This window comes from Drosophila gunungcola, chromosome 3R (genome assembly GCF_025200985.1).
Source record: "Drosophila gunungcola strain Sukarami chromosome 3R, Dgunungcola_SK_2, whole genome shotgun sequence".
Lineage (NCBI taxonomy): Eukaryota > Metazoa > Arthropoda > Insecta > Diptera > Drosophilidae > Drosophila > Drosophila gunungcola.
In genome coordinates this window covers 26,640,431-26,666,910 of record NC_069139.1, presented here as the reverse complement: position 1 = coordinate 26,666,910, position 26,480 = coordinate 26,640,431, and the positions used below count along the sequence as shown (strand labels likewise).

General features: G+C 39.4%; 1 protein-coding gene across 2 annotated transcripts; it reads right to left on the bottom strand.

Moving 5' to 3' along the window:
* Positions 1-10,296: 10,296 nt before the first annotated feature.
* LOC128251657 (protein obstructor-E) lies at positions 10,297-23,311 on the bottom strand. Of its 2 annotated transcripts, none has more exons than XM_052978738.1 (5): positions 23,138-23,311; positions 17,147-17,356; positions 16,662-16,850; positions 16,391-16,601; positions 10,297-11,266 (listed from the first exon to the last, which is right to left on the bottom strand). In XM_052978738.1, the coding sequence occupies exons 1-5, from the start codon at positions 23,178-23,180 to the stop codon at positions 11,212-11,214; spliced, it is 708 nt and encodes a 235-aa protein (XP_052834698.1). In that variant the 5' UTR covers positions 23,181-23,311; the 3' UTR covers positions 10,297-11,211. The 2 variants fall into 2 exon arrangements, with proteins under 2 accessions (XP_052834698.1, XP_052834697.1); XM_052978737.1 differs by lacking the exon at positions 10,297-11,266 and adding an exon at positions 15,020-15,709.
* Between the last annotated feature and the right edge of the window lie 3,169 nt (positions 23,312-26,480).

The window sequence follows — 26,480 nt, the reverse complement described above, 5'->3', positions numbered from 1 at the left end:
GAACACAAAATGAATTATTGATGGGCAAATGTGGTGCTATTTTCTCGGTGTGTGGACATAGAACTGCTGGGTGTTGTCTGCTGCCTGTTTCGGTTTCGGTTTCTGCCTGTTCTCCCCCTGTTGGCCAACTCCCACCCTTGGTCAGCCCAGGCTCTTTATTAATTTGACAGCATCAACAGGAGCTGGCTGACTTGGCACGCTAATGATTGAAATGAACTCCGGCCGGGCTCCGGATTCGGGACTGCCGGGAAAAGCCAGAGCAACGCCTACCGCCTAACCGCCTAACCGTCTAACCGTCTAACAGTCTAACCGGCAGCAGCTTGATTGATGGTTATCACTCACTGGACGTCGAGAAGAGCCACTACAAGGACGTCAGATTAAATGCTGTAGGTGTGTCATAACTTTTTTCCAGCGCCTCATTCCTCATTGCTCCTTTGCTCCTTTTCTCCATTGTTCGGGCGACATTTGGGCACTTGTCATCCATCCAGCGACACAAGCGTCGCGCCCAGACGCTAAGTATCCAACAGAAAGGAGCTCAACGGTGGCGTCCAAGGGTGGAGTGTGGAGTGTGGAGTCCAAAAATACATCTGCCTTGTCACATGCCTTTCGAAAAGGGAGACAAAAATAAACCGCCATTGGTCATGTTTGAAAGCAAATAAGGCCAATTAACAAATGCAAATACGCAGCATATTTTTGCACTTTTTGTTGAATGACAAACAATACAATTTAAAATGAATCAGCTAAACGACATGTGGGGCAGCTTAAATTATTGTGAATTAGTTGCGCATGTCGATGGGATCACACGTGTTCATAATGAACAAGAATTTTAAACACAAAATGAAAACGCTTGAAATTTTTGCTCATAATCATCAAACTAAATAAATAATCGTTAAAGTTAAAGAACATTTTTTGGATCTTGACTGTTGAAGTGGAAGTATACCAAAAATGTTGTTAATTTAAGTTATGCTAAGCCATTATTCACTTAAATGGCATAAGAAAGGAAGCTGACACTGCAATTTCGAATCCTTTGAAGCTAAATCTGAGAGGTAATGTTAATGTTTAGTGTTAAATTAATACGTATACTTTGATACTATCTGTAGTTTATTTTCAAGAGGCACTTATTAAAACTTTAATTTTATTTTTTTGTAGTCTATAAAACTCAGGTTTATGACTGCAGGTTTGTAAATAAAACAGCTTTGTCGATTTTGAGAGCTGTATGGTACATAGTAGTCCGATCTTTATAAAATTTAAACAATATTTTTGAAATTGTTTACGATTATTATCGGAAGACAACAAAGTTATGCATAAAACCGTATTTCTGAAATTGCAAAACTATATGTGTTTCAATGTAAATTAAAAAGCTAAAAGCTAAAATTTTTTTTTTTATGTTTTATTAATTTTGTGAATGTTTTGCAATAGTTTCATTAATATAACACTAAAAATCAGAGAAAGTTGATTATAATACGTGCATAAAAATCAACTTTTAGTGTAACTGGGTGTTTTCAGAAACTGTGCATCTTAACTGTTACTTATAATAAAATAAACTTTATTTTTAAAGAGCGGTAATGAACTTTAACAAACTCATTGAAAGGATTTGAGAAACTCAACTTTCGCCCAAAACGTAATTTGGGAGTGCTAAGAATGCATGCTTAAATATAAAATGAACTATAAATGCAGGCTTTGCTAGTTTTTCAAACTATTATATCAAGCGTGTCAAAAGTTGATAGATCACATATATTTTTGCACTTGGTTACAAATACACAAACCGCTCTCTAAAATTCCACTCAAAAAAATCCCACAATCTCAAATCTCAAAACTGTGCAAAGAGAATAAATCCCCCAAAGAAGAGAGTGAACAGGATACCATGGGAAAAATGCTCTGATAATACACTCAGTGAGCGGAAGTAGCCCTTCCAGTCCATCGGCTGGTAGGGGAAATTTACTCTTAGTCCTTGGGGAAATTTCCGCTGAATGGAAGTATAAGAGTGGAAGGCTATCTCGCCCTCTCACGAGAAACAAAAGAGAGTTTTTCCCTCAAGTGTTTGAAAATGGGCCAACGGATTAAAAGTATTTCGTTTTGAGTTTCACTTGTTGCCAGCGATATCGGCATTATCCGATTAAAAAGCTGCTTGAGGTTATTATAAGCCTTGCAAAATATTTAATTTAAGCACCCATCCCGCTTTCGAGCGTCCGCAGTCAAGGACATCAACATCAACATCAACATCCACATCCATCGCTGGGCATTGAAAAGTGGGAAGTGGGAAATGGGAAATGGGCAATGGGCGGCAGAACGGAAACGGAAAAAATGAGATTTATGACGTGCACAATGGTGGGTTGAGAGCAGGTCCGGTTTCCAGGTGGAAGGAGGGGGCGGGGCTGGAGGCACTTATAAATAAAAGTATGTGTGTACATACCATAAATGTTGGCTGAATTATTAAAATAAAAGTGAGGCGGAAACGTAACAAAGGTTCGGCGGCGTCATTTATGACAGGAAAACGCGAAACGCAACACAAAGAGATTGCTGTGGCACGCATCTAAAACGAGATATGCCACGCCGGAAATAAGCGCCCCATGTAACACACACTCGCACACACACACACTCTCACTCACTCACACATGGGGTACTGTTGTTTACGCACTGGCAAATCAAGATCCCCCGTAAGTAGGCTTCATTTGCCAAACGAAAATCGACTTGCAAAAATATGATACTGGATACTCTCCATTCCAGTAGGTTTTTTTTGCTTATCACACCAAAATTGTTAATTTTTTTTACATTTTCCCCATCTATATGGATTTATCTCATACCTAATCACATTTTTATGTTCTCTGGAACTTCCATTCATCCGCCATCTTTTGCACTTTGTAAGTCGAATAAATAAATTGGCAATTAAAAGCATAAGTGAATGTTAAATAAATACACTAGACTCACATTAAATTTGTTTGGTGGCAGATGAAGCTTTATTAAAGTATTTTCGACTTTATAAAAAACGAATGATAACATTTTAATAAACGGCATGATAGAAATCATTTTTGAATTTGACAAAATCATTTTCAGTAATAGTTAAACAACAATATTTACGTATTTTATTGACTTTTAAAATTAAACTAATATTACTCATAATAGTTAGCTTAAATTATCAAGCTTTGTTATTCCTGCATTACAATTAAAGTTAATAAATTCTCATCTTTTACTTCAAAAAAGAATTCATCTAATATAAAAATGTTTTTTAATTTAATTGGTTATGCTTGAGATCAGTTACTTTCCTTTTTTTCCAGTATATCGGTATTCTGCGTAATTCGTTCTTTAATTATAATTTTTATATGTTATTTTAAGTTAATTAAATTCTCAACTTGGATTTCATAAAATAATTCATCTTATATAATAAAGTGTTTTAATTATAACTGAGTGGATAGTTACTTTCCTCTTATCCGAGTATATCCGTATTCTGCATAATTCATTCCGCAAGACAAACCATTAGTGTGGACTGCCTGAGCAAAAATAAGAGTATGGACTGGGGGCTGGATTACTAGTCCAACTAAATACAAATGTATGCATGTAAACAAGCGCCCACTTAGGCAACCAGCCACGCCCCCGCCCATCTGCTCCGCTTACCAATCAGCAACCCTGCCCCCGCCACTGTGTATTAATGTTCATTGAAGCGATCAAAATCAAGTCGACTACGGCTAATGCTACGCACATTTCTGGGTTTTTTTTTTTATTATTCCTTGCCCGATCCCAACCGTCGATGGCCCAAACTGCCTGTGTGAACTTTCGCTTGTTATTTGCAATTTGCCTCGACAACAATAACAACAGCGGCGAAAACAGGAGCGAGTGCTGGAGGAAAAGAGGAAGCTTTTGATTTTATATGTGTGCAGGCATTTCTGTTTGTTTTTGCCACTCGTCTCTCGTTTTTCGTTTTTCGTCTTCGACGCTTGGCTTTCGTTTTTTAAGGTCGTTTACAGCAAACATTTCGTTTGCCCAGCGGATGCCAGCGGAGGCGGTGGCGAAGGGGGGCGGGGGTGGCTACCAAAGGGAGGGGAGGGGTTTGGGTGGAAATGTATGTTATTATTATGGGGCATGTTGTTAACTACCCATACGCAAAACTCACTTTTTTCCCGTCTTTCGTTTGCGGGTCGGAGCATGAAACGGATTTGTGAAATCGCTTGGAAAAAATATAATCAAAATTGTTTTCAAATGACTTACAATTGCTGGGGTACGTGCACTAGGAGAAAAATGGTAAACAATAAAATGGGTTAAGATTTAATGTCAAACATTAACAGAAAGGAATAACAAGAAAATAAACAACATCGAGGGGAAATAGAAAGTATTTCGCTTGTTAGCAGTTTAATAAAACAGTCAAATTCAAAGGAATCACTTTTACCATTTATTAAAGCTTTTTTAAATGTTTTCAAATGACTTACAATTGCTGTGGTACGTGCACTAGGAGAAAAATGGTAAACAATAAAATGGGTTAAGATTTAATGTCAAACATTAACAGAAAGGAATAACAAGAAAATAAACAACATCGAGTGGGAAATAGAAAGTATTTCGCTTGTTAGCAGTTTAATAAAACAGTCAAATTCAAAGGAATCACTTTTACCATTTATTAAAGCTTTTTTAAATGTTCAAAATGTAAACAGAGTTAATCATTGATTGTTCAGCAAACAACAAGTCATTCAAATTTAATCTTGCAAGTAATTAATGAAACATTTTTTTATAATTGATATCAAGAACATAAACAGTAGTTCAAACCAATTAAAGCATTTGTTAAAGCGTTTTGAAATGTTAAAAATGTTAACAGCATTAAGAAATCATTGATTATTATCAACAATTAATGTTAGTAACATAAACAGTGGTATAAAACTCTTAGATTTAACAAAAAACCGAGTTAAGTGTATTCCAAAATGGAAACCAAAAGCTGTACTCAACTAATTTGCTAAAATTAGTTTCTATAAAAATCCCATTGGACGAAACCAAAAATCTAATGCTGATTTACTTACTTTCAATTTCTATCGCACATTAAAATATAAAAAGAAGGAATTTCAACCGCATCCTCAATATTTTTGGCAAGTGCTTGGGTAGGCGGATCCTGCCTAGAAACTGGGCAAACATACAATTCGGGAATGTAATTATGCGTCTGGGTCTGGGGTGTCAACTGACAGCCAATCGCCGTAACTTAAGCCACGCATTTGCCGCTGACAACTCGAGAAATTGCCGTTTTTATGGGCCACTCCATGGGGAGACTGGTTGGCCATCGGAAGTTGACCCAAGGAATGTGCCCTTGGCTAGTTTCGGTATGCGTCGAGTTAATAGCAAAAGCCATAGCCATTGTTAGGACAGAGTCCATTGGCAATTACTTTGCGGTCCATTATGCGCTACTACGCACTGTTCTTCCCGGGCAAAAAGAGGAGAGTGCAAAATCATTAGAGTTCTCTGGCCGTAAGTTGATCAACATTCTTTTTCAGGTACGATTTAGCGTAAAACTACTTTTCAAGTGAGCGTTTATGCGAAGCAGCTACATTTTAAGGCATTTTGCGGAAGGAAACACATGTTTGAAGTATTTGTTTGGCACACATATTTGCATCATTTAGTTTAGAAAACAAATCAACGTTAATCAATGATTAATTATTTATTTACTTTATCACTTTCTTATAAAAAAGCCGGCCTTAAATTGGACTTGGCCACATAAAAACGTTCATGAAACAAGCAACATAAACGCAGCACATTAAAGAATCTTTGTATCTAGCTTGCGTTCGCTGTCAGTCCAATATTTTATGATGGCCTCCATTGAACCCTCCATGAGGAGCACATAAATTCACCAAAACGCAGCCAATGTATCGCTGCTTGCGAGACCGAGAATGGGGCCCAACAATGCAGCAAAATGTTGTAGAAAAATGCCATACTCAGATGTCCTCGTTCCGAGCCCCTCATCCCCTCCAGAAGCTCCCCTTCGCGGGCAGAGAAGACAAAAACTACGTACACATCATCATTGTCAATTGCCGGAAGTGGGGTGAGTCTCAAGAAAGAACGGGAAAAGGCGGGGGAAAGTCGGAGAAAATGGGGGAAAGTCGGGGAAAAGCGGGGAAAGCGGGAAAAGCGGGAAAAGCAAGCAATCGCTGCCGCTGTATTCATTGTTGCCACGTAATTGCATTTCGCTATCGCAGATATTTATAGCTCCACTCGGTCAAGAGCAGCAGCAGTTGGTAGTGGCCAATGCTTTGGCAGCAACAGATTTTTCCAGCAAATGCGGTCAACCGCAAAAGCGCAGCGGCAAAGTCGTTACAAGGATAAGGGCGTTAGAGCGCATTGCTTGTTGTTGCTGTCTTTCTGCCGTTGCTGCCGCCGGGCATTAGTCCTACAGTCCTACAGTCCTACAGTCCTGGCGTTCTGGCGTCCTGGCGTCCTGACGTCCTGGCCAGGCAAATAAAAATAAGCAATGTCTGGGCGCCGTTGTCATGAAGCGTATTGAACACGGAACACTGAACGGCGAGCGTGGCCGTTGTCATTGCATCCCGAATCGCAAAAGGCAATAGCAAATGGAAAACCAGTCACTGCACTGCCAGAAAAGATCCTCAAGTAAAAGTACGTTAAAGTTGGAAGATCTACCTCCTGAAAACATAATCTATTTTTTTTTAACAAATCATTTCTAACATGAGATAAATGTTCTATGCTATTTTTTTCATACAAAATATGAATCGAAATTTGTTTCTTCTTAACTTACACTGAAATTTGTAAGTACTAGAATTTTAAAATATACAATTTTATTAAAATCAAGTTGCATTTTTAATTTGAGTTTTAAGTCATAACATTTATTGTTTAATTTAGCCGCTATCATTGTATAAGCAATGGAAATCTGCTACTTCAGCAAGCATATATATTTATATTTTTTTTGATCAACTATTATTTGAAAAACAGCGCAAATTTAAAAAAAAAAGTCAGTAGTATAGGTGTTATTTATTTAAATTACTGATAAAATGTTAGTAAACTCATTCAAAACTGAGCGTTAAAATATTAAGTTTTGAGAAAACTTCACTTTAGTTTTCCTGGGCATTTAGCACTCACAATGTTTTTTCTCACTGGACCGGAGATGCAAGTATACCATTCTTGCAGCTGCTATGCTGCCACTTAATCGCAAAAGTACTTGGCGACTGGGCCGCATTAGTGGCCCGCTCAACAATGGCCACTAGAAGCCAATTTTTATTGAACCAAGCCGTGCCTGGCTGTGATGACCAATGAATAAGATGGCTCCAGCGGTCTGTCTCAGCCTGCAACGAGTGTGATAAGCTTCATTCGAGGGAAGAGAAAATAGGAGCGGGGCTCAAGACAGTCCGAAACCGAAAGAATTTACTCTTATTATAAGGTGCAGTAAATGTGTATTTAACCATTACGTATTCTCTTTAGTAATTCGGCTAACAGGAGAGTTAAATCATATATTAATGAATAATGTAAAGATATTTGAATTATTTCTTTTAAATTATACAATTTTGAAAAAGTGTATACCAATTATAACATTGAATTGGGAATTTATTAATTTAAAGCGAACTAATAACATACAATCATATATACGCAGGTCAATGGAATGCCTAATAAAACTTGCAACACTTAAAAATCTCACAAAACTCTTCTGTAAATCAATGTAATTCTAGCAGTAGTTTTGAAGGACTCTTATAAAACATTTGTTAAATTAATTCGTCGAAGTCCACTTCTTCAGGGCCAGCATTGACTGACTCAAGAACGGGCAAAGCCATTGCTTTCATATGCATAGCCAGTCGAAATGCACTTAATTTGATTACCCTGCCAGACATTTTGTTACACGCGCTGTTTATTCTCGAGCCCGTATTGTGCCGTATTTCCATTCGACGCCTTTGATGTTGAGCTGGGCAAATGTTTGAAATGAAAATGTGACCTCTGGCCTGTTGGCCACCACAAGCGACGATTGGCGTATAAATTTGGCACACACCACACACCCAACCTGGCGCACACACATGCATGTAAATGTTATTGCAAGCATAATTTTCTTTGCTGCCATTTGCCGTGTATTGCTGCTGATGTTGCTGTTGTAGTTGCAGTTGTGTTGCTGCTGTTGCTGCTGTTGCTGCTGCTGCATTGTTGTTGGTGCAGTTGCAGTTTTTGCACGTTATACGAGCCATTTGCAGCAGCAACTACAAGCGACTGCAATGCGGCAGTTGTTGTTGCCGGACCGGAGGCCCAAAGTCGGTGTCGGAGTTGGAGTAATTGCCATCACGTCGCTGGCCAGGAAGAGCCGTTCTAGAAAACGGGCAAGACAGCCAGGGATCTGAGCGAAAAGGATACGAGTGCAGAGGGAGAAAGCACACGCCGTGTTTAAAATCAATTTCACTTTAAAAACTAAAATCTAATCAATTTTATTTACATTTACTTGGATTATTTTTGAACTGACAATTCTTGAATTAATCTAAAATTAATAAAAACAAAATTCGAACTGCTTATTAAACTGAGAAATTGATAAGTAATTTATCTAGGTGTAAGGATTGTACATCCAAGATAATACCGTAATATTTTCGATATTTTAATTAATAGCTAAAAATCGTTAACTGAAAAAAATGTCATTAAGCCAGCCTATTTCCAGTTCTGTTCTTCTCAAAATATATTTTAGTATACAATTGTATTCTTAATAAAAAGTCTTAAAAAGTAAAATTATAAAAGAAAATACTCTTTTATTTAATGTGGGGATGTTTGATGAACACACATTTAAACTTTTAGAAATTTGCTTGTATTTTTTTCTGTGCTAGGGAATGGCCGAGAAAATATTCTAAAAATAACAATGCATAATTTACTTCTGGCCGAGTCCACAACTAATGTAGCAGCAGCTGGCAATGGAAAAAATGCAACTGCCATCTACCTAAATAATAAATAAAAAAGGATATGCGAGTGCTGGCCATGTTGTTATTGCCACTGTTGTCGTTGCTGTTGTAGTTGCCAATGCCATTGTCATTAGCCGTTGGGCAAATAATTTACTTTACCACATTTACTTCGATAACTAACCATTGTGTTGTTGCTACTGCTGCTGCTGTCGTCCATTGGTGCTGTTGTTTTTGGTTCAGGCGCCTGGCCGCCATTGCCACCACACGCTCACACACACACAAGTACACTGGAAAACTAAACTATCAAGAAAAATAGATAGTAAGCTATAGAAAGGTTCATAGTTTGTAGTTATCGTTTGAAAACAATTTTGTTTTGCTGAAAAGTAGTTTCAATTATTTTATAAATATTTACACTATTTAATTGTTCTCTTTTCACAAGTTATAACTTATTAAAGAATGAAAGATAAAAATAGTTTATATTATATTTTGAAATAGTATTTCATTTTAAAGTGCGACTATATTTTAACCAAGCTTAAGGATGTGTATTATATTTTAAAATAAGCCCTATGTTTTTCCTTGTGTATGTATTGATAGCCAAGCGAAGCCCAGGGGGTGGGGGTGGGGGATTTGTTGGTGGTGGCTGTGTGTTCCACTTATTGATTTCAATTAACATGCAACAGCATGTCTTCTCGTTGCAGCTTGCAACATCCCCCTTTGTTGCAGCCGCTTTTCAATCTTTTCATAGGCTAATGTTACACTTGTGCATCGTTAGAGCTTGCCCTCTGACCCCCACCGCCCCCTTTGCTCCCCCGCGCGTCCTTTGTGTTCATTGCTTGCATTGTTGTTGCCAGAATCTAAAGCCTGCTGCTCCGAGTCTCGAGTCTCCAATAATTATCAATTTTGTGTGAGTTTGTATATTTTGTACGGCTCTGTTTATTTACTTGTTTTTTGGTTTAAGGCACTTTGCTGTTATTTTCTTGGCAAACAGTGCGTATGCGTGTTGTGTTTTGCGGTCAGCCAGCTACGATGCCTAGTAAATTGTGGCCAAGAGCCTTTGGATATCAGCCAAATGAAAAATCCCAGCTCTACTCAACTGATTAAAATATGTGTACACAGCCTTGAGAAAAATAATAGCATTGCGAAATGCCCAATAAAGAGTCAACTTTTAAAGCAATGAGCCAATTAAACAAATGGTTCTTGTTGTTCAAGATAAAGAAATACATTTAAGATTTGACTTAAAATGTATAAAAAATTAAAAAAAAATTAAAAAGTTCTTTATTTATGTTCTAGATTAAAAGACCTTTTTATAAAGTACCAGTCTTTTTTAAAGCTCCTTAAACGTTGCCCTCAACTGTAGAAATTATGCAAAGTTGAAGGTATTGTATCCCAATAAATACCAAAATTGCTTCGTGGTCTAGGATGAAGGGTTATCATTTTTGGAAAATCTAAAATCTTCTTTAATTTTAAACAAAAAGTTTCGATTTATTTCACATCTACATAGCTGTTATCTTATAAACTAAACTGCATCTATATATGTACAATACATTGAAGTTATTCGAGAGTCTGGAAGTTATGGACGGTGGTGTGTATGTGGTTTCTTGAGTATTTAGTTAAATAAGTTAAATTTGACTTTTGCGGCCACTGGGGTAACCATGGAATACGCGGAATTCGCCGCCGTCTCATCAAAGGTTTCTCGGAATTCCTGCGAAGCACAAGGGGCTTCCCTTCGATCCAGAGCTAATATAATTGGTTGCTTTAATAATTACTCCAACTTTAAGGTGCAGCGGTGCACTTTCGACTGTTTCTCCATCGGGTTGTTTTTGGGGTTATTCTGTGCTCAGTCTTTAAAAGCAACTGTATGTATTCTGTGTGCATGTTTTATTTGTATGCCTGTGGTATGTGTGTGCTTGTGTATGTGTGTCTTTGCACTGGGAAATAATCAACCAAGAAAGCGATTCTTGACTAAAAGATTTTATATCTTCATGTAATATTTAACACGCTTGACTCATGGGTTGATACGCAGTAGTATTTATCAAATACTCAGATATTAAACAGAAAATTTAAAACAATCACTTGTGAAAAATAATTAACCATTTGGATGAGTCAAGCAGCCATAATATTGTTTGAAAGGATTGGTTCTGAATAAGGTAGTCTTAAATAAGTAGTCCAGGCTCCTGATTTTTTCCGTGTGCATGTGTGGCAAGCATTTTAAGCCCACTGTTATTGTGGTTTCCTTCTGATCCTTCGCCATCCTTCGGCTCCTTTTGTCGCCTCTCATCTTGCCGTCTTGCATTGACTTTCAGACCTCAAACTGCCGTGACTTAAATTTTGTATGTGAGCCGTGAGTCTCTGCCGTATGTGTGCTTTTTTAAAAGCCCAATTTTTTCAGTGCTTTCAGGTCTACATCGCCATAGTAATCCTCGCTGTAAAAAGCAGAAATGGGAGAATGAAATAAATAAAAATTCCTGTTAAATAGCATTCAAGGGAAATTTCGTTTTTAGGGCCTTTCTTGGCCCGACTCTGATTTGTTTAATTAAATTGTTTTGTCTCTTGTCAGTCACGCTCCGAGAAATTTATGCCATGTATGTACATGGTTAACAAGTCAAGGGAATTTGATTAGGCAACGCAAAGGATTTTATTTCTGTGCGTCCAACTTCTGTTTCATTTTGCCCTGGCTCCTCGCCTAAGCTTTGAGCAGTGCCTTGGCTTGTGTTTTAAATTGACAAAGGAAATATTTATTAAAACCGTAATTAAAAATAATATTGTTAAAATCCTGTTACGAGCACTGCGGACGGGAGGGCTTTTGCCCGCTCACAAGGATTTGTGGCCTGGCCAGATAAACTGGCACAGAGGGCCGAGCAGGGGGAAAAGAAGAGGGACAGAGCAAAGCAACAGGACGTCAAGGATTAAAAGACGCTAGCTGGTTGGGCTGCTTCTGGCCGCAATAACAACATTATCAGCGCACAACAAATTGCCTTTAAAGCGCAGGCAACAAGGACAAGTGCGATGGCGATGGCGGTGACGATGAGCAGGCGGGGCACGCCTCTTGCTCCCTGGACATGCATGTTCTTTCAAAATCCTCGCTCCTAACACTCAAACAAAATTTCTTAAACTTTATACAATTTTTCAAATTTATATTGCAAAAGAAATTGAAATTGGACTTATAAAAACAGATTTTGGTTTTTGTATACTCATGTTATTAGTATCACTTCAAAAATAATACTGATTAAATGTATTAAAGCTTTATATATTCTTATATATATATATTTAAATTTCAAAAACATTCCAATAGCAAAATTGTTTTAAATAAGCATACAAAAATACGAAACAAAACATAAGCATTGTCCTCAGATCAAATATTTGCAATCTTATCATACTCTTCTCCTTGTGTATATCCGAACACTTGGCTTCATATAAAATGCGCGCTGTGTGTGCGGATCTGGGCAGCGAATGACAAAAAGCGCAAGGCTATTAAATTAAATTAAATGGAATTGACCAAAAACCAAGGACAGCTCTGGGTGCTTGTTGAGAAGTCAGCACCATAAATGTAGCGGCTTATTCGTCGCCCTGATGAAGATGCGGATCATGATGGCAAGGACAGTGGGCGATGGGGGGAGGGTGTAAGCTGCAAAATATGGCTCTTGTTTAGTGGTTCAAAATTGTTTTTCTTTTATTTACGTTTCTCGTTTTTTCGGGGATTTCTTGGCCAACCAAGCCCAGATCCCTTCGCCTTCGCCCCTGCTGTATGTATATATTGACAAGCAGTTGCCGGCTCATAACTTTTGCCTGCCCTCTAGTTTTATGTCCTGCCTGTGCGTTTATATCATCATTAAAATTAATTAGAGTCAAAATGTTAAAAGGATTTCATTGCCAGGCGGACAGACTGGCAGAGCAGTCCGCTGGCAATTCTCAATCAAGAGTTACTATCCCTTTACTCAACTCGCACACAGCTCGTATCTTCACTGCGGTTTGCAACTGACAGCTGCCCAGCTACTATTACTGCACGGAGAATAAAAACCAGCATTCTGGCATTAAAATCTAAGTTGTTAAGACGGTTGAACAATTACAAACCAAATTATTAAAGTTCTGAATATGAAACTAATTTTGATTATGTGAACGATGTAAGAGAACTAGTGTATTTCCTCAGATTTTAAAAACAAAAGTGATTTTCCCTAATGAAAATTTCTATGTAACAAATAATTAACTTTAAATTTAAATTACAAATAATATTTTCATTAGATATCTGTAGCAACATGTTAGTTTTGTAAGTTTTAACACGTATCATCTGACCTTTAGAAATAACATTTAACTTGATAACAACATTTTATTTCGTAGCAAAGACCATTGGTTGTTAAGATCGATTCCAAAGTTTCTAAGTATCAATCTCTTTGGACGATTAAATAGTTTATATTATTAATTCTTTATCTCTTATTATTGTTCATAGATTGATTTAATTTTATATTGAAGCTTGCTATTCCCTATCTCAATAGTCTCTTAATATTGAAAACATACGGTTGAAACTTTTAAAATAAGATTCATTCTACAGAATCGGATGACTTTATTACAGCTGTTTTAGTAACGACTTGACCATATTATTATAAAATCATAAACATTGATATATACACTATTATGTTATGCTACATCTATTAACATAAGAATTTCTAATCCACATGGGAGACAAACAGTCTATTCGAATGTCTGGTAAAAATAATGATTTTGTCGACTAATTTTTCTCCTAGTGATTCTATTACTTTTCTCTGGTGTAATTTTGTTAAACTTAAATCATTTTGTTTGTAAAACACTTGTAGGTATGTTGTCTGTTATCCGTTTTGAGTCCCTTTTTTGACCGACTAACCTCAGTTGGCCGCAAACATAAGCAGGACGCACTGGATTTCTTTGGCGAATTAGGGGAAGGGCGGCAACTTTTAATTGAAGATTGCTTACTTGCTGCACTTAACTGCCAGCCAGCAGCCACAACGAGAGCATTCCAAAATATATTAAAGTAAAAGATGACATCCAGCGGTTGGTGTGTGGTTCCTAGGACGAAGGATACTGCTCGGTGGAAAATGGCGAGTGGCATTAAGAGCTGAACCAAGAGCAACATCAAACTGAATGGATGCAGGCGACTTTATGCTCATATTTGCCCGAAAATTCCGAGAGCTCCTTACGCGGCTTTTCTATGCCAAAAAGAGCTTATGCGATACACACACAAGGCCATCCTACACTCACACACACACGCATTCACGCACACACACAGGCAGGGAGAGCAGAAAATGTCCTTTAGCGGCAACTTGTGCCTTGAGTTTGTATAGTTTTATAATTTTTATTTAATTAGTTTTAAAACTTTTTTCCAGTGCGCCATAAATGCACACAAGCGCAGATTCACCCACACAGCCATTCGCACACAGTGCCAAAAGTAAAAGTTGCCAGCTTTTATGAGTTAGTGGGGGCACAAGGAAGACCAACCCAATTTCAAACCCCACCAGGACCTTTATCGAGGTGCCACTGCCCACGATTTTGCCTTTTCCCTGTCCTATCCAATTCCCTTTTTCTCTCTGTTAATGTGTGTGTGTGTGTGTGTGTTGCTGGTTCTGCCTGCAATTGTGTTGATAATTTGAAAATTCATTTAAAGTTTTTGTATCGCGTTTTTGTTTATAGAATCTAATGAATAATTAACAAAGTTCTTGTGCATTTGAAAAGACGTCAACGGCGACGAAGGCAAAGACTTCCTGGTCGCCTCCAAATGCCAGCCAACTTTTCATTTGCCGCAAATATGGCTGGCAAAGTTTCATGTTTACTTATTATTTACAGACTTTAAGGGCTGTCAATGTGAAAAAAGCAAGAAAACCCGATGTCGTCAAGTTCCGCGACATTCACAAGCCTCACTACTCACTGCCCTTTTGAAAATACAAACATTTTTTAAATATTGTGTAAATATCCACGAAAAACTTATATAAATTTGGTCTCTACAACATTAATAAGTCTGGGTAGGTCATAAAATAAAATAAGTAAATAAAAACAACAATTTTATGTCGGCAGATGCCGGTCTTTAAAAAAAAACAATTCAAGGAATAAATTGAAATATTTTCCCCAAACTTTTCAGCGGACTACTAAAGTCAATCAGAAATTATAAGTTTAGTGATTGAAAAATATGAAAGAAAACAAAGAGAACCAGATTGTTTTTTTGTTTATATATTTTTTTGTTTTATGTTTTTTTATGTATAAAATAAAATTATAAGCTTATAAACAAGGATCACTTAAATGTACAAATCTCTAAATTTTACGCTTCGTTTTGAACGTTTTCTTTCATTCCTCGATGTTCTCTATATTTTGTTCACAAAATTTTGTTTCATTTTCTTCGAGCCTAAATTTGCGTGGCAATTTCGATAAGTTTAATGTTTGTTGAAAACAGAAACATGAAGAGATAGCAACAGACTCAGGCGAAACGAGAGAGATTTATAGATTCATAAATTAGAAATACAGTACAGAAGTCAACTGAGAAGTAAGAAAATGGCAGGAAAATAGTTTTTGATGTGATTCGATTTTCGATTTGAGGCTGAGTGTTATCTCTCATTTTTTTTTCTTTTGATTTGTGATGTGAGAGGATTTTTGGCAGGATGGGAACTGGGAATCTGAGTTGATTGATCTTGTTGTATTGTTGTTGTAGTTGTAGTTGTAGTTGCTGTTGTTTTTTAGTTATTGTTGTTAAAGTTGTAGGTTCTTGTTGTAGTTGTTATGTTTATGAGGAGGAGGAGGAGGCAGCTTTGGTTTTTTGCGCGCCCTTAGTGCGACCTTCACTGTTCAATCCAGCTAGAAGCTCGCTCTTGCGGATGCTCTTCAAATCCAGATCGCCGTAGTAGTCTTCGCTGTAATTGTAAATGGGACCAAGGTAAAGAGATATGTCAGAACAGGCCAGAGAAATGGATATGTGAGATGTGATATGTGATATGTGGCATGTGTTGAGTATAGACAGTGGACAGTGAAATTCTAAAGGGTGAGGAGTGTGGTGATAGGTGCTGAGAGGCACAAGCTTGGCCGAAAAAGTCTAACAAAACTCAATAAAAAAAAAAACACCTACAAGAAATCCAACAGAAATATCTAAATAAATAAAATCGCTGACTAAGGTGCCTTAAAGTATGCAACAAAATATTTTATCCCAGTTATTTATTATTATGCAGCATATCTTTAGGCCCTCCGTAAAGCGATTTTAAATATCTAGATTAATTTCTGATATAGATGTTATCATTTTTTGTATATGTGCACTTGTGGTCTTGTTTGAAAGTATTTATTTTACTCGTCAAAAAATAGATATGTAATTTGTAAAACTATTCAAATTATACTTAAAGCGAAAGTGTGCCTATTATTTCGATGCTTACATACTCATTACAAGGCGCAGAATTTCTAATGATTAGTGGAAAATTCACTTAAAGCCCAATACTTTAGGTAGTAGCAAAACGACCTTTGTTGCCCTACTAAATTTGACAACGGTTTTCGCGGAGAGTGCAAAGCAAGAAAAATCAAACAGGAAGAAAGAAAGTGCCACTTACCATCCGGGAACATCCTCGGGATCCTCGCAGTTGCCAGTGCCATCACTGTCGCCAATCTTGAAGACTGTGCCGATGGGGCATCCGTATTCGCGGGCCACGCCCTCCAGGCAGATGTAGTACTTGCGGCAGTCCTCGGGGTGGGCGTGGCGCGAGAAGGATCCGGCGTTGGCCAGCTCACCGGCCGCCGGGCAGGAAAATCCGTTGGCCACCTCTGTAATCGCAGCAATATTAAGTCATTTCATCTGCTACATCTGAAGCACTAGCAACCCACCTTCGTTCTTGCACTCGGGCACCTGATCAGCCCACATGCACACACGAGCATCGCGATCGTAGGCCAGTCCGGGGGAGCACTGGTATCTGGAGGGCTCGCCGTTCCAGCAGTTCCAGAACACGTCGCATTTGTTCTCGTCGGGGAAGATGCCATACAGACGGGAGCAGTGAGGCGTGGTGATTGGGGGCTCTATATTTATAAAATTGATGTATGTTAAAGTACTGTTTTCCCAAATGACAGGGCTTATAACTCTCAAAACATTAAAAGGGTTTTGAAATGACTTCAAGATGTGTCAGAATGTGTAAGAATACAACAATGCAAACGATTTCTATATTTTAAATATATTGTTGCATACTTTTACACACCCTTACACTATTGCTTCAAAACCCAAGTAACTGTGTGGCATTTCCACACATTTCCCATTCATCAGCCCTCTATTTTTGTCAAAAAGTCATCAATCATTTTCAATCTTAAGGACATCTTACCAAGCTCTGTGCGATCGCCGCAATCCACGTTGTGCAGATAGTCGCAGTTCTCGGTGAGGTATTTGGAGTCTGTGGCATCGAAGGCCAGACCGTTGCCGCAGGTCTTCAGCTCGGAAACGCCATTGTCGCACTTCCAGTATTTGTCGCACGAAGTGTCGTGTGGATAGAATCCAAAGTCATCGGGACACTTAAAGCTACTTTGAGCCACAGCTGAAAAAAGGCGATATAAATTAGATTGAGTTTGATTGGTACTAATTTAACAACATGGTACCACTTGCATCAGTGCACAAAAGGATGAGTGAGCTTGGATTTTGAAAATTGATTGTACAAAGTTATAAATTTTCCGCTTATATTTTATACATTCATTTTGCAATACGTTTTTAGAAAACTGAGATTCTGTTATATATATTTCCTTTTTCATTGTTGTCCAGACTTGTGAGTCACAAATGAAACCAAAAAAAGAACTCAGAGAAAAGTCATAGACGAAATAAGGAATCCCAACGATTGCTCAAGCCAAGCAGATGCAGATACACACGTATCCAAGCTGCTTATTATCATTATGACGGCAAAGACGAGCTCGACGATGATGACGCTGGGCATGGCCATTTGTCATCTGGCCCAAAAGGCATTCACTTTAAAAAGTCTGATGTCTGACAGAGAGACGACGGTTGCCAATAAATCTCGAAGGCAACTTTCAGCAGTCGCAGACACACACGGATCGCTGACAGCTCAGGGCCAACTGCATTTACTTTTGTTTCGTGCGATTTTTTTTCCCTCCCTCGATTTTGGGTATGAAATTACAGCGAACCCTGTGACAGAGAGTTGAAGCACCTGAAATGCGCAGCCAAGGACTTATCCCCCTCCTTCGACAGCGCTCGATGTCTGTTTTTGTGGAAGCTGAGCTCAATCCAACCGCAGGGCGTAACGAACTAAATTGCATTTGTACAACTAACTAATGCGGTATTTGCCGGCATTTTCTATATATTTGGCATGGAAAATCGAATGGCAGCAGTCAAAAAATAATTACCCACGTGCAGTCTGGCATTGAAAAAGAATGCCGCTCCCCATTGATGCCCCTTGAATGTGTGTGATAATCTAATTGCAAAGCCGCAGAGTTGCGGTCACGTTTCATTTCCAATGTTCAATCAAAAGTGCGCATCAATTGCCTAAGCCGTGGGCTAAGTCCGGGGTCAGGCCCCACGTTGGGCGCCAAAACGGCTGTGGACAGGACCCACGTTGGGCGCCATTAAAACAGGTGCAAAGCGCATGGGAAACCGCATGAACGCAACAATTGAATGAAAACATAGAAAAATCAACTGATTCGCTGGCCTGAATAAACAACATGCAATTTTCATTTTGTGTGTAAACTAATCAAATATCAAATTTTACAGTTACGCAGTGGCTGCGCTCACGAATGAGCCTCGAATAAATCACAACTGTGGCATCCATAAAATTATTTGCCGACTTTAATTAAAAACTGTTATTTTTGCTGCGTATTTATTTTAAGCGAATATTGCCATGTATATATGGTTAGCTTAGGCAGTCATTTAGCCAGTTCTGATTCGCACAAAAACATCGATTGTTTATTCGCTTTACGTTTTGCGATTCGCATTTGTTTATTGTAATTTTGTTAATTACGCAGTTTGATCGCCGCCTCAGTTAAAATTTAATAACGCAGCTGGCACGATTGCTATAATTTTTAAATTCAAGCAATTTCAATTTATCACCGCTTGTTATGGGAGTCTTGCGATTAGTCTGCGACATCAATTAGCCGGGCATTTCATGCTTCGAGGACGGCGAGCACTTAGCCGTGTGGCATTCGCCACTCGAGAATAACTGCAATAACTTTGCCATTTACCTGCAACTGTGCGGAAAGAGTGCAATCTGGCATTCTTGTTGCCTGCAGCAGCCGCAGGAATGGACCGCAGTCCTAATGCCTTCGCATACACACCTGCTCCGGGCAATGATTGTGCACTTACAGCCGTGTGTGCTCCTCGCCACATGTTTTCTAAGCAATTACAGAGGCACCTGGGGCACCATGCGTATGAGTAATATTTTGCACAGCCTAATGTAGCAGAGAGACTGTCATAAAGGGCCGCCTGAGATATTTTAGATGCGTTGTCGTTCAATAAAAAATGTGGAACCTGTATTTCTTGAGATTCTTTAGAAATTAAAACAGTCTTCTAATTAATTATTTTATCTTCTCAATCTGAGTGGTTTTCTGGCTAATCAAATAATGGGTAAACTACATCGGTAAATGGGTAACAACAATAAAATTGGCTGATTCTAAAAGCAGTTCGCAATAACCAGCGTTCTAAGGCCAGCCCAAAGTGTGACTCACATATCTACCAGTTTGTCGGAATTCGGTTGAAAGCGATAGCTTCTAACCACATCACGCGCTACTTTATCCATTATCTAACAAAAGCCGAGATGCTGTTGACATGACATAACGGCTAAATTAGCTTGGAGCCGAATGAAAATGAAAGCCAAGAGCCCGGCTAGCCCACATTCTCGTTGCGAACCGGTTCGGCCAGATTCTAGACCAACTACTAACCCACTCTGAAGTCTGGCAATCGGGCTGTCTTTTGTTCTCGACGGTGCCGCCCGGCGCACCTTGGAAATGAATAGTTTGACCGGCATGCCAATGCAATGCTATATGTGCACTGGTGGTACCTGGAGAACATATACGGCACAATCTGGTGTGACCACGTGAGCCAGCGAATTATTTATAAGCTAGTTAGACTGATTGCCTGGTGTGGCATGCTATTTAATTTACTGTTCGGCCATAATTGGTTTATCTATCAGCGCGGAGCGCTTAATTACATTTTTTGCTCCTTTGGCGCAAACAATGCGGATGGGTGTCTCTGTTTATGTGCATTTAAATAATACATTTTTATTGACATTTTAACAGTTAAACCGACATTTGTGTCGGTCTTATTGGTTGATTGCACACCATTGGCACTGGCTGACCCCCACTCGCTGTTTATCATCCGTACATCCGCTCGTCCATTAACATAATCATTTAATTAACCAAAAATGTACACAACACCGCTACAAATTAAAAACTTTATACAGCTCGATAAAATGAAATTAATTTATCTGTTACTTAAATGACAGACACTGTCAAGATGCAAATGAATTCATAATTTAAAATGAACAAAAGAATGCGTTAGCGAAATTGCAAATAGCCCCGTGTGTTTTCAATAATTCATTGCCACATTCTGTAATTAGATGCGAGTGAAATGTATCGATATCGACCGGCTGGGGAAGGACATCCTTGGCTTTTCCCCAAGGCCTCGATATCTCCTATCTCTTGGTCGCCTGGCCGGGAAGATCCTCGTATCATGACAAATGATGACAAATCCCCATCGCATGCCGGCCAACTCAGTTGTCAGCCCATAAATACCAGTATCAGAGCAATGAACCCCGCACTCGGCATGCTAGCAAACAAATTCAGAGGCATTACGAAGGACCCGGGACTCATAATCGCCGCCAGTCCCTGCGGTTGCAATCACAGGTTGGCGTTGCCTCTTTTTGTGGCACTCGGCGGCACAAGTGTGTTGTGTATCTATCATTTGCTGGGCTGTAACTCGGGCTGTGCGGTGTTATTTTTATCGCTGTTTGTCTAGTTGTCTGCCAAGACATTGCCGCCGTATAAATCAAGAAAATTGCTGACATTTAAGCACGTTCCGTTTGGGGAGCCTTTGGCCCGTTAGGTATTTACCCGGCAACAACAGCACTCGAGCATTTCCGCTAAATGTTGCCGTCTTCCAAAAACAGTTTTTGCATACGGTGCGCCGACAACATCGTAATGATATTTAAATATTTACCCACATTGTTGGCGGCCCGGTCCGTATGTGGGTTAATCTGCGTTTGAATTGTTTTGTCTATTGTTTGTCTATTCCTCGATAGTTGTCGGGTGGGAAGTGTGCAGAAAAAAAATTTCTGATATTATTCGACGACCAATTCGATGGTATTTGGAAATATATGCAATTACTTCTTTAATAGGTTGATTTAATTTATTAAGTGTTCTAAAATTGGAATTTTACTTCTAAGCAAAATATCTATTTTAAATGTAAACAAAAGTTCGACTAATATTGCCCTATAAATTGGAAAGCTTATAGCTCGAAAAAATATGTGAGTGAGTGGTAAAAAAAAATTTGTTTCAAAAACAAATATTGCCTTTGTTTTGAATTTATGCTCTATGGGTGAAATACAAAGTCCTTTGTTTTGGCTTGTTGCAGATCGAGCAATAAATCGTTTAGCTCAAGAAGTCGGCTTAGCCGCTGTTCATGTATTTACCGCTGAACAGATATGATTTTTCAAATTTAACGCATCGACGCTGCCGCTTTTGACAGAAATTGATTTTCAATGCATCGCAGGACCCGCCGAAAGTGGCATGCAAATTGAGTTTTAAAAGCGTTGTATTTTGGAGCTCCTCGTTCTCGTTGTTGGCCATAAATCAGCATAGATAGCCGGAGCGAGTGTGTGTGCTGTTGGCCTAATGCAACCCATAGAATTCGGCACACTCAGTTGCATGTCGGCAGCGGCCCTTTTCATTTGATTTTGCTGCCACAAAATAAAAACTTTTCGAGCGTGACTTGCTGCCGCTGCCGCCGCTGCCACCGCTGCTGCAGTTGTAGTCTGTGTGGCAACATAAAAATAGCAACATTTATTTTGTTTGTCTTTGGCCAGGCCACATTCTTTTCGCAGCTGCGGTTGGTGTTAGTTTTCGATAGCGAACCGCAAGAAGGGAAAAATAATCAAGCGTCGAATGCGGAAATTTATTGTGTGCGGCAAATCTTTGCCCCGCTCAAATTGTTTATCGCCGTGATTAGCAGGCTGGCTGTAACTTTTTCGACCCCCACTTAAAGGGAAGTGCTGGCTGATGGCTTTAAAATCGGCCAGTCCAGCCGAACAAGTGACCAGTTGAACTGGCAAACTGGCGAACTGGCGAGTGCCGTTGCATAATGAATGCCAACTTGAACTTGACAATGTGCGGTGGCTTTCCATCGAAATTGGCCCATTAAAGCATTTATGTTTCGGCCCGTTGTTAAGTTTAATAACTTGGAAATTGCTGGCAATTAAAATTGAGCTGCGAAATAGCTATTTACGGCCATGCACGACTTGGCAGCAAAAATGCATGGCACGCAATTCGCAAACAATTTTAGGTTGAATACCCAAAAATGCGAACGGGTTTTCGATGTGGATTTTTGGGAGCGGCTATGACAGTTGCGTACTTAAAATTCCCGTGCCTAGCCCATTCATTAGGCATCTTCTCAGGCGGCTAGCTAAAGAGCTTTTCAATGTCAATGTCAGAATTGGCGAGCCTCGTCTCATTAGCTGCCAACCACACCTTGGAATGTTCGAGATTGAAGCCAGAAATCCAAAAGCCAGGCTTTGGGCTGGTTATCTAATGCAGCCCGAATCTAAATATCGCTTACAACACCAAGAGCGATTTCGCAATCGAGTTGCAGCGGAGCCAGACGAGCGTCGCTGTTGTAACCTCTCCCAGCTTTTAAGGCGGCTTCGATGAGGTAATGAAATCGAACCAATAGATGCCGAGACTGCAGATACAGATACAGCAACAGATACAGATACTGTATCTGTGTATCTGCGTGGAAAATGCAAGCTGGGCTGGGACCTGCTCAATTACATTTCCCTCTGGCTGGTCTCGCTTCTCGGTTCGAGTTCGATTTCGAATTCGATTTCGTTTTCGCTACTCGCTATTAGCTATTTGCTAGTCGCTTTTCCCCTTTTGCTTTTCGATTTCGCTGCGATCGCTGGTAAAAGTGGAGCAGTGATTGTTGATTTACCCGTCGTTGCACAAGCACACTCTCGATTTTTGCACACTGATTTTCAGCACTCAAGTGTCCTTCATGTTGCGCAAGCGGAAAAGCATTTTCCACTCGCCGCCACTCCTCGTTGGCTCAGTTATTTTCTTTTCATTTCATTTCATTTCATTTCACTTAGCTAGCTAAAGATACATACCGGCTCCGAATAATGCCACAAACACCACGAAAAACTTCTTCATATTGCGAGTGTTGTTATTTTTTGTTGTGTTTATTTTGTAGGTTGGTACCGACGGAACCGCACTTGAAAAAACTGAAAAGTCTGCTGAAACTGACTGCGCACCGACGACTTGAAATGTGTGTGGTTTCTGGTGGAGCGGTAGCTTTTTATACCGCTGCGCATGCGCGACGACGCGAACAATCCACACGTCGACGTCGACGCAGGCACCGGCAGCGGCAGTGGCAGTGGCAGCGGCAGCGGCAGCGGCATTGCAACGGTATTCGTAGCAGCCAGCTTTTCGTTTGCTACGTGTCCGCCTCTCTCTTTCTCTCTCTTTCACTCTCTGTGGCCTTTTTCCACCTTAGCTTACCTGTTTGGTATGCAGGCAGCGACGGCGACTGCGCTGCCTCAGTCGCTGCCGACGTCGACGACGGCGTCTATTGTTGTGGCCCAAACCATTTGTCAATTGATCTTTTTTTTACCATGCCTGCGCTTTGCATTTTTTCCTTTTCTTTATTATTTTTTATGTACTTTTTAAGGTGGGGGTTGCAAATGGAATTTTTGCCTGAAAAAGTTCAGAGCACTGTGAGTGTGTGTGTGTGTGCGAGTGTGGGCAACTAGCATTCAATTTGTATCTGCAACTAATCACTGCTGAGGGCACGGCATCTTGCAATCCAAAAGATAGTTATATTCATGGCTGAACTTCACCTTTTCTGCGGATGAGTCATGCTCGCTTTCTTTTACTTCTATTATCTATTTAAAAATATTTATTTATCTATAAGTAATTACTTTGCTGCTTCAGCTTCCTGAAAGTTAAAAGCTAGTTATAATCATGGATAAACTTTGCCATTATAATGTGTGAATCATAGAATTAAATTATTTTATGCAACCACTTAACATTTATCAATATAAATATGGCCACATAGTTATTTTTTATCTTTTTTTTTTTAAATCGCCACTGTTATTCTGTTCATTTAATGATTTTGTTAAGTGGATGTTGAAATCTAAGTTTAAATTGGTTAATCCTCAAGCTTTAAGTTTGGCGTACTCTCTTTTCATTTAAAGGATCTGATCTTTTGTATTTGTTTTCAATATGGAATATTACTTTTATGTTGTTACTTCATTGCACAAGTAACTATTTCTATGGCCAGTAAACAAATTGCGTATACGCCGCATCGCCTGCTGCAAGCTTAAATTTAATCAACTGCATTAGCATGATTTCCTAATGCGATGGTCAACCGGTGGCCGGCAATGCAATTCGAATTATGCATCGATCTGCCGCTCGCCAGCTCTCCCGTGAAGTAAATGAAAATAAACAAACGTCGAGAGCCATTTAGCCCATAGTCACTCAACTGGCTGGCATTTAAAACAGGCCGTCATCTCGAATGCAGTGCGTGCCAGTAAAAGGTAGGCCAGCCAGTTGACGTGGCTGCTATTTGTTCGCTGTTGCTTTAGTTGCAGCAGCGGCTATTAAAACTGACCCAACTCGGCGGTCAACGGCAGCCACTCAGCGGCGCCTTCGAGTGCCAAGAGGCAAAAATCACAAAAAATGTGTGCAATTAAATGCAAGAAATGTGATTCAAGGTTTCGGAATGCAGGAAGAATATGAAATTACAGTCAGCGACTGCTGCAGAAAAACTACAGCTGACGATGATGGCAATTCGCACAGAGAGCACTGAGAGAAATGTTCCACGTCAATCAAAAGAACAAATTGAATATGCACAGTAATTAGGTTATAAAAGAAAGTATATACAAGTTTTGAACCTAAGAAGTATTAATATATATTTAAACTATAAAAATGTTTTTAAGAATTTGTTGTTCTAAATATCTTATTAAATTTCCAGATAAGTCATAAATGTCATAAACCTCATATATATTTTTATGTTTGTTTTTAAATAAAATTTTTACCACAAGTGTTTTATAGATTTATAGTAAAATTTGTCTTAAATTCCTTAGAAGTTTTGTTAAAAGTCTGGCCTTTAAAACGTGCTGCTTGCCAAATGTGTTTTTTGACTTATTACGGTCTTGCAATAATTAAGGCTATTAATGAGCTTAATAATTTGTGTAACAAATTACTTTAGCTTAAAGAGGAGGAATTCTTTCTGAAGCCTGCACTCCCGAAGTTATTTAACTCGAACGCTCTTAAAGAAATTTCGAGTTATGAGGCTAATTGAACAAAATTGATTAAACGTGATTTTCTGCTTGTTATTTCTAAAAAACTAGTTTGACTAATAGAGATTTCGAGAAGTTTGATTCTGTTTACTGGCTATTATTTTGTATTTATTAACAGCCCCAATGTTTGAATATTTTTTCCTGTGTTGGGCCCGAGTTCAGTTGGGTTCGGTTGAGTCGAGTTGGCTGGGCCCGTGTGTTATTGAAGTGGAGGCTAGAAGACTTGCGGCTGGCTGACAATCTGGCTGGCTGGCTGGCTGGCTGCCTACATGTCCAGACAGCGAACCAGTTTCAGAAGTGCAAAAGCAACGGCAGCAGCAGCCCCAACAACTACTGGATTAAGTGCAGCAAAAACAACCTAACCACCTTGTCAGCTATGCTTTCGCTTTCAATAGCAGTTTGCCACCGCCGCCGGAATAGTTACTCATAGCCCAGTTAGCTTTTTCTTGCTTTTGTTTCAGGAGCTGGAGCCCTATATTTTTCGGGTTCTGTTAGGGTTAAGAAACTAGTTTGCCATGCAGCTGTATTCGTTTTTTATTTATTTTTTCTCCTTTTTTTTGCAACAGGGCGTAGCTATCCAATTGAATGCCAAATTATGCCAGAGCCGTTTGAAATTCGGCTGTCTGCTGTCCAGTTAAAACTATCATAGTAATTTGCAAGCACAAAATTAAAAAAATATTTGAAAAATGCAAAAATTGCATCAGATGCAGGCGGGAGATTGTGAACGGTTTTAATTGTTGATTTTAGCAGGCCATTTGTGGGTGGGTGCGGTTGCAGTCTGAAGTCTGAAGTCTGCAAACGCCATCGCCATCGCCATCGCATGTGCAACGCGGAAGAAAAGTTGTTTGGCCCGAACCACACACTCCCTTCCCCCTTCCCCCTTCCCCCTTACCCCACCCCTTTCCACTTACCACTGCCCCTCACACGTGGTAAGTGCATGCCATTTGTATCGCACAGATACTCAAGCTCACAGATACTCACCGACTGAGTGATTGTGAGTGCGCTGCGATCGGTGGATTATTTTTAGTTTGGCTTATTTGGCCAAGCGGGTTCTTGGGTATTTGGCAAGTGCATTTGTGAAACGGTAATTTGTCGTCGAGTCGCGTTCGTGACTGGAATCTTTCGAGTCCCCCAAACCCGTTAGAACGGT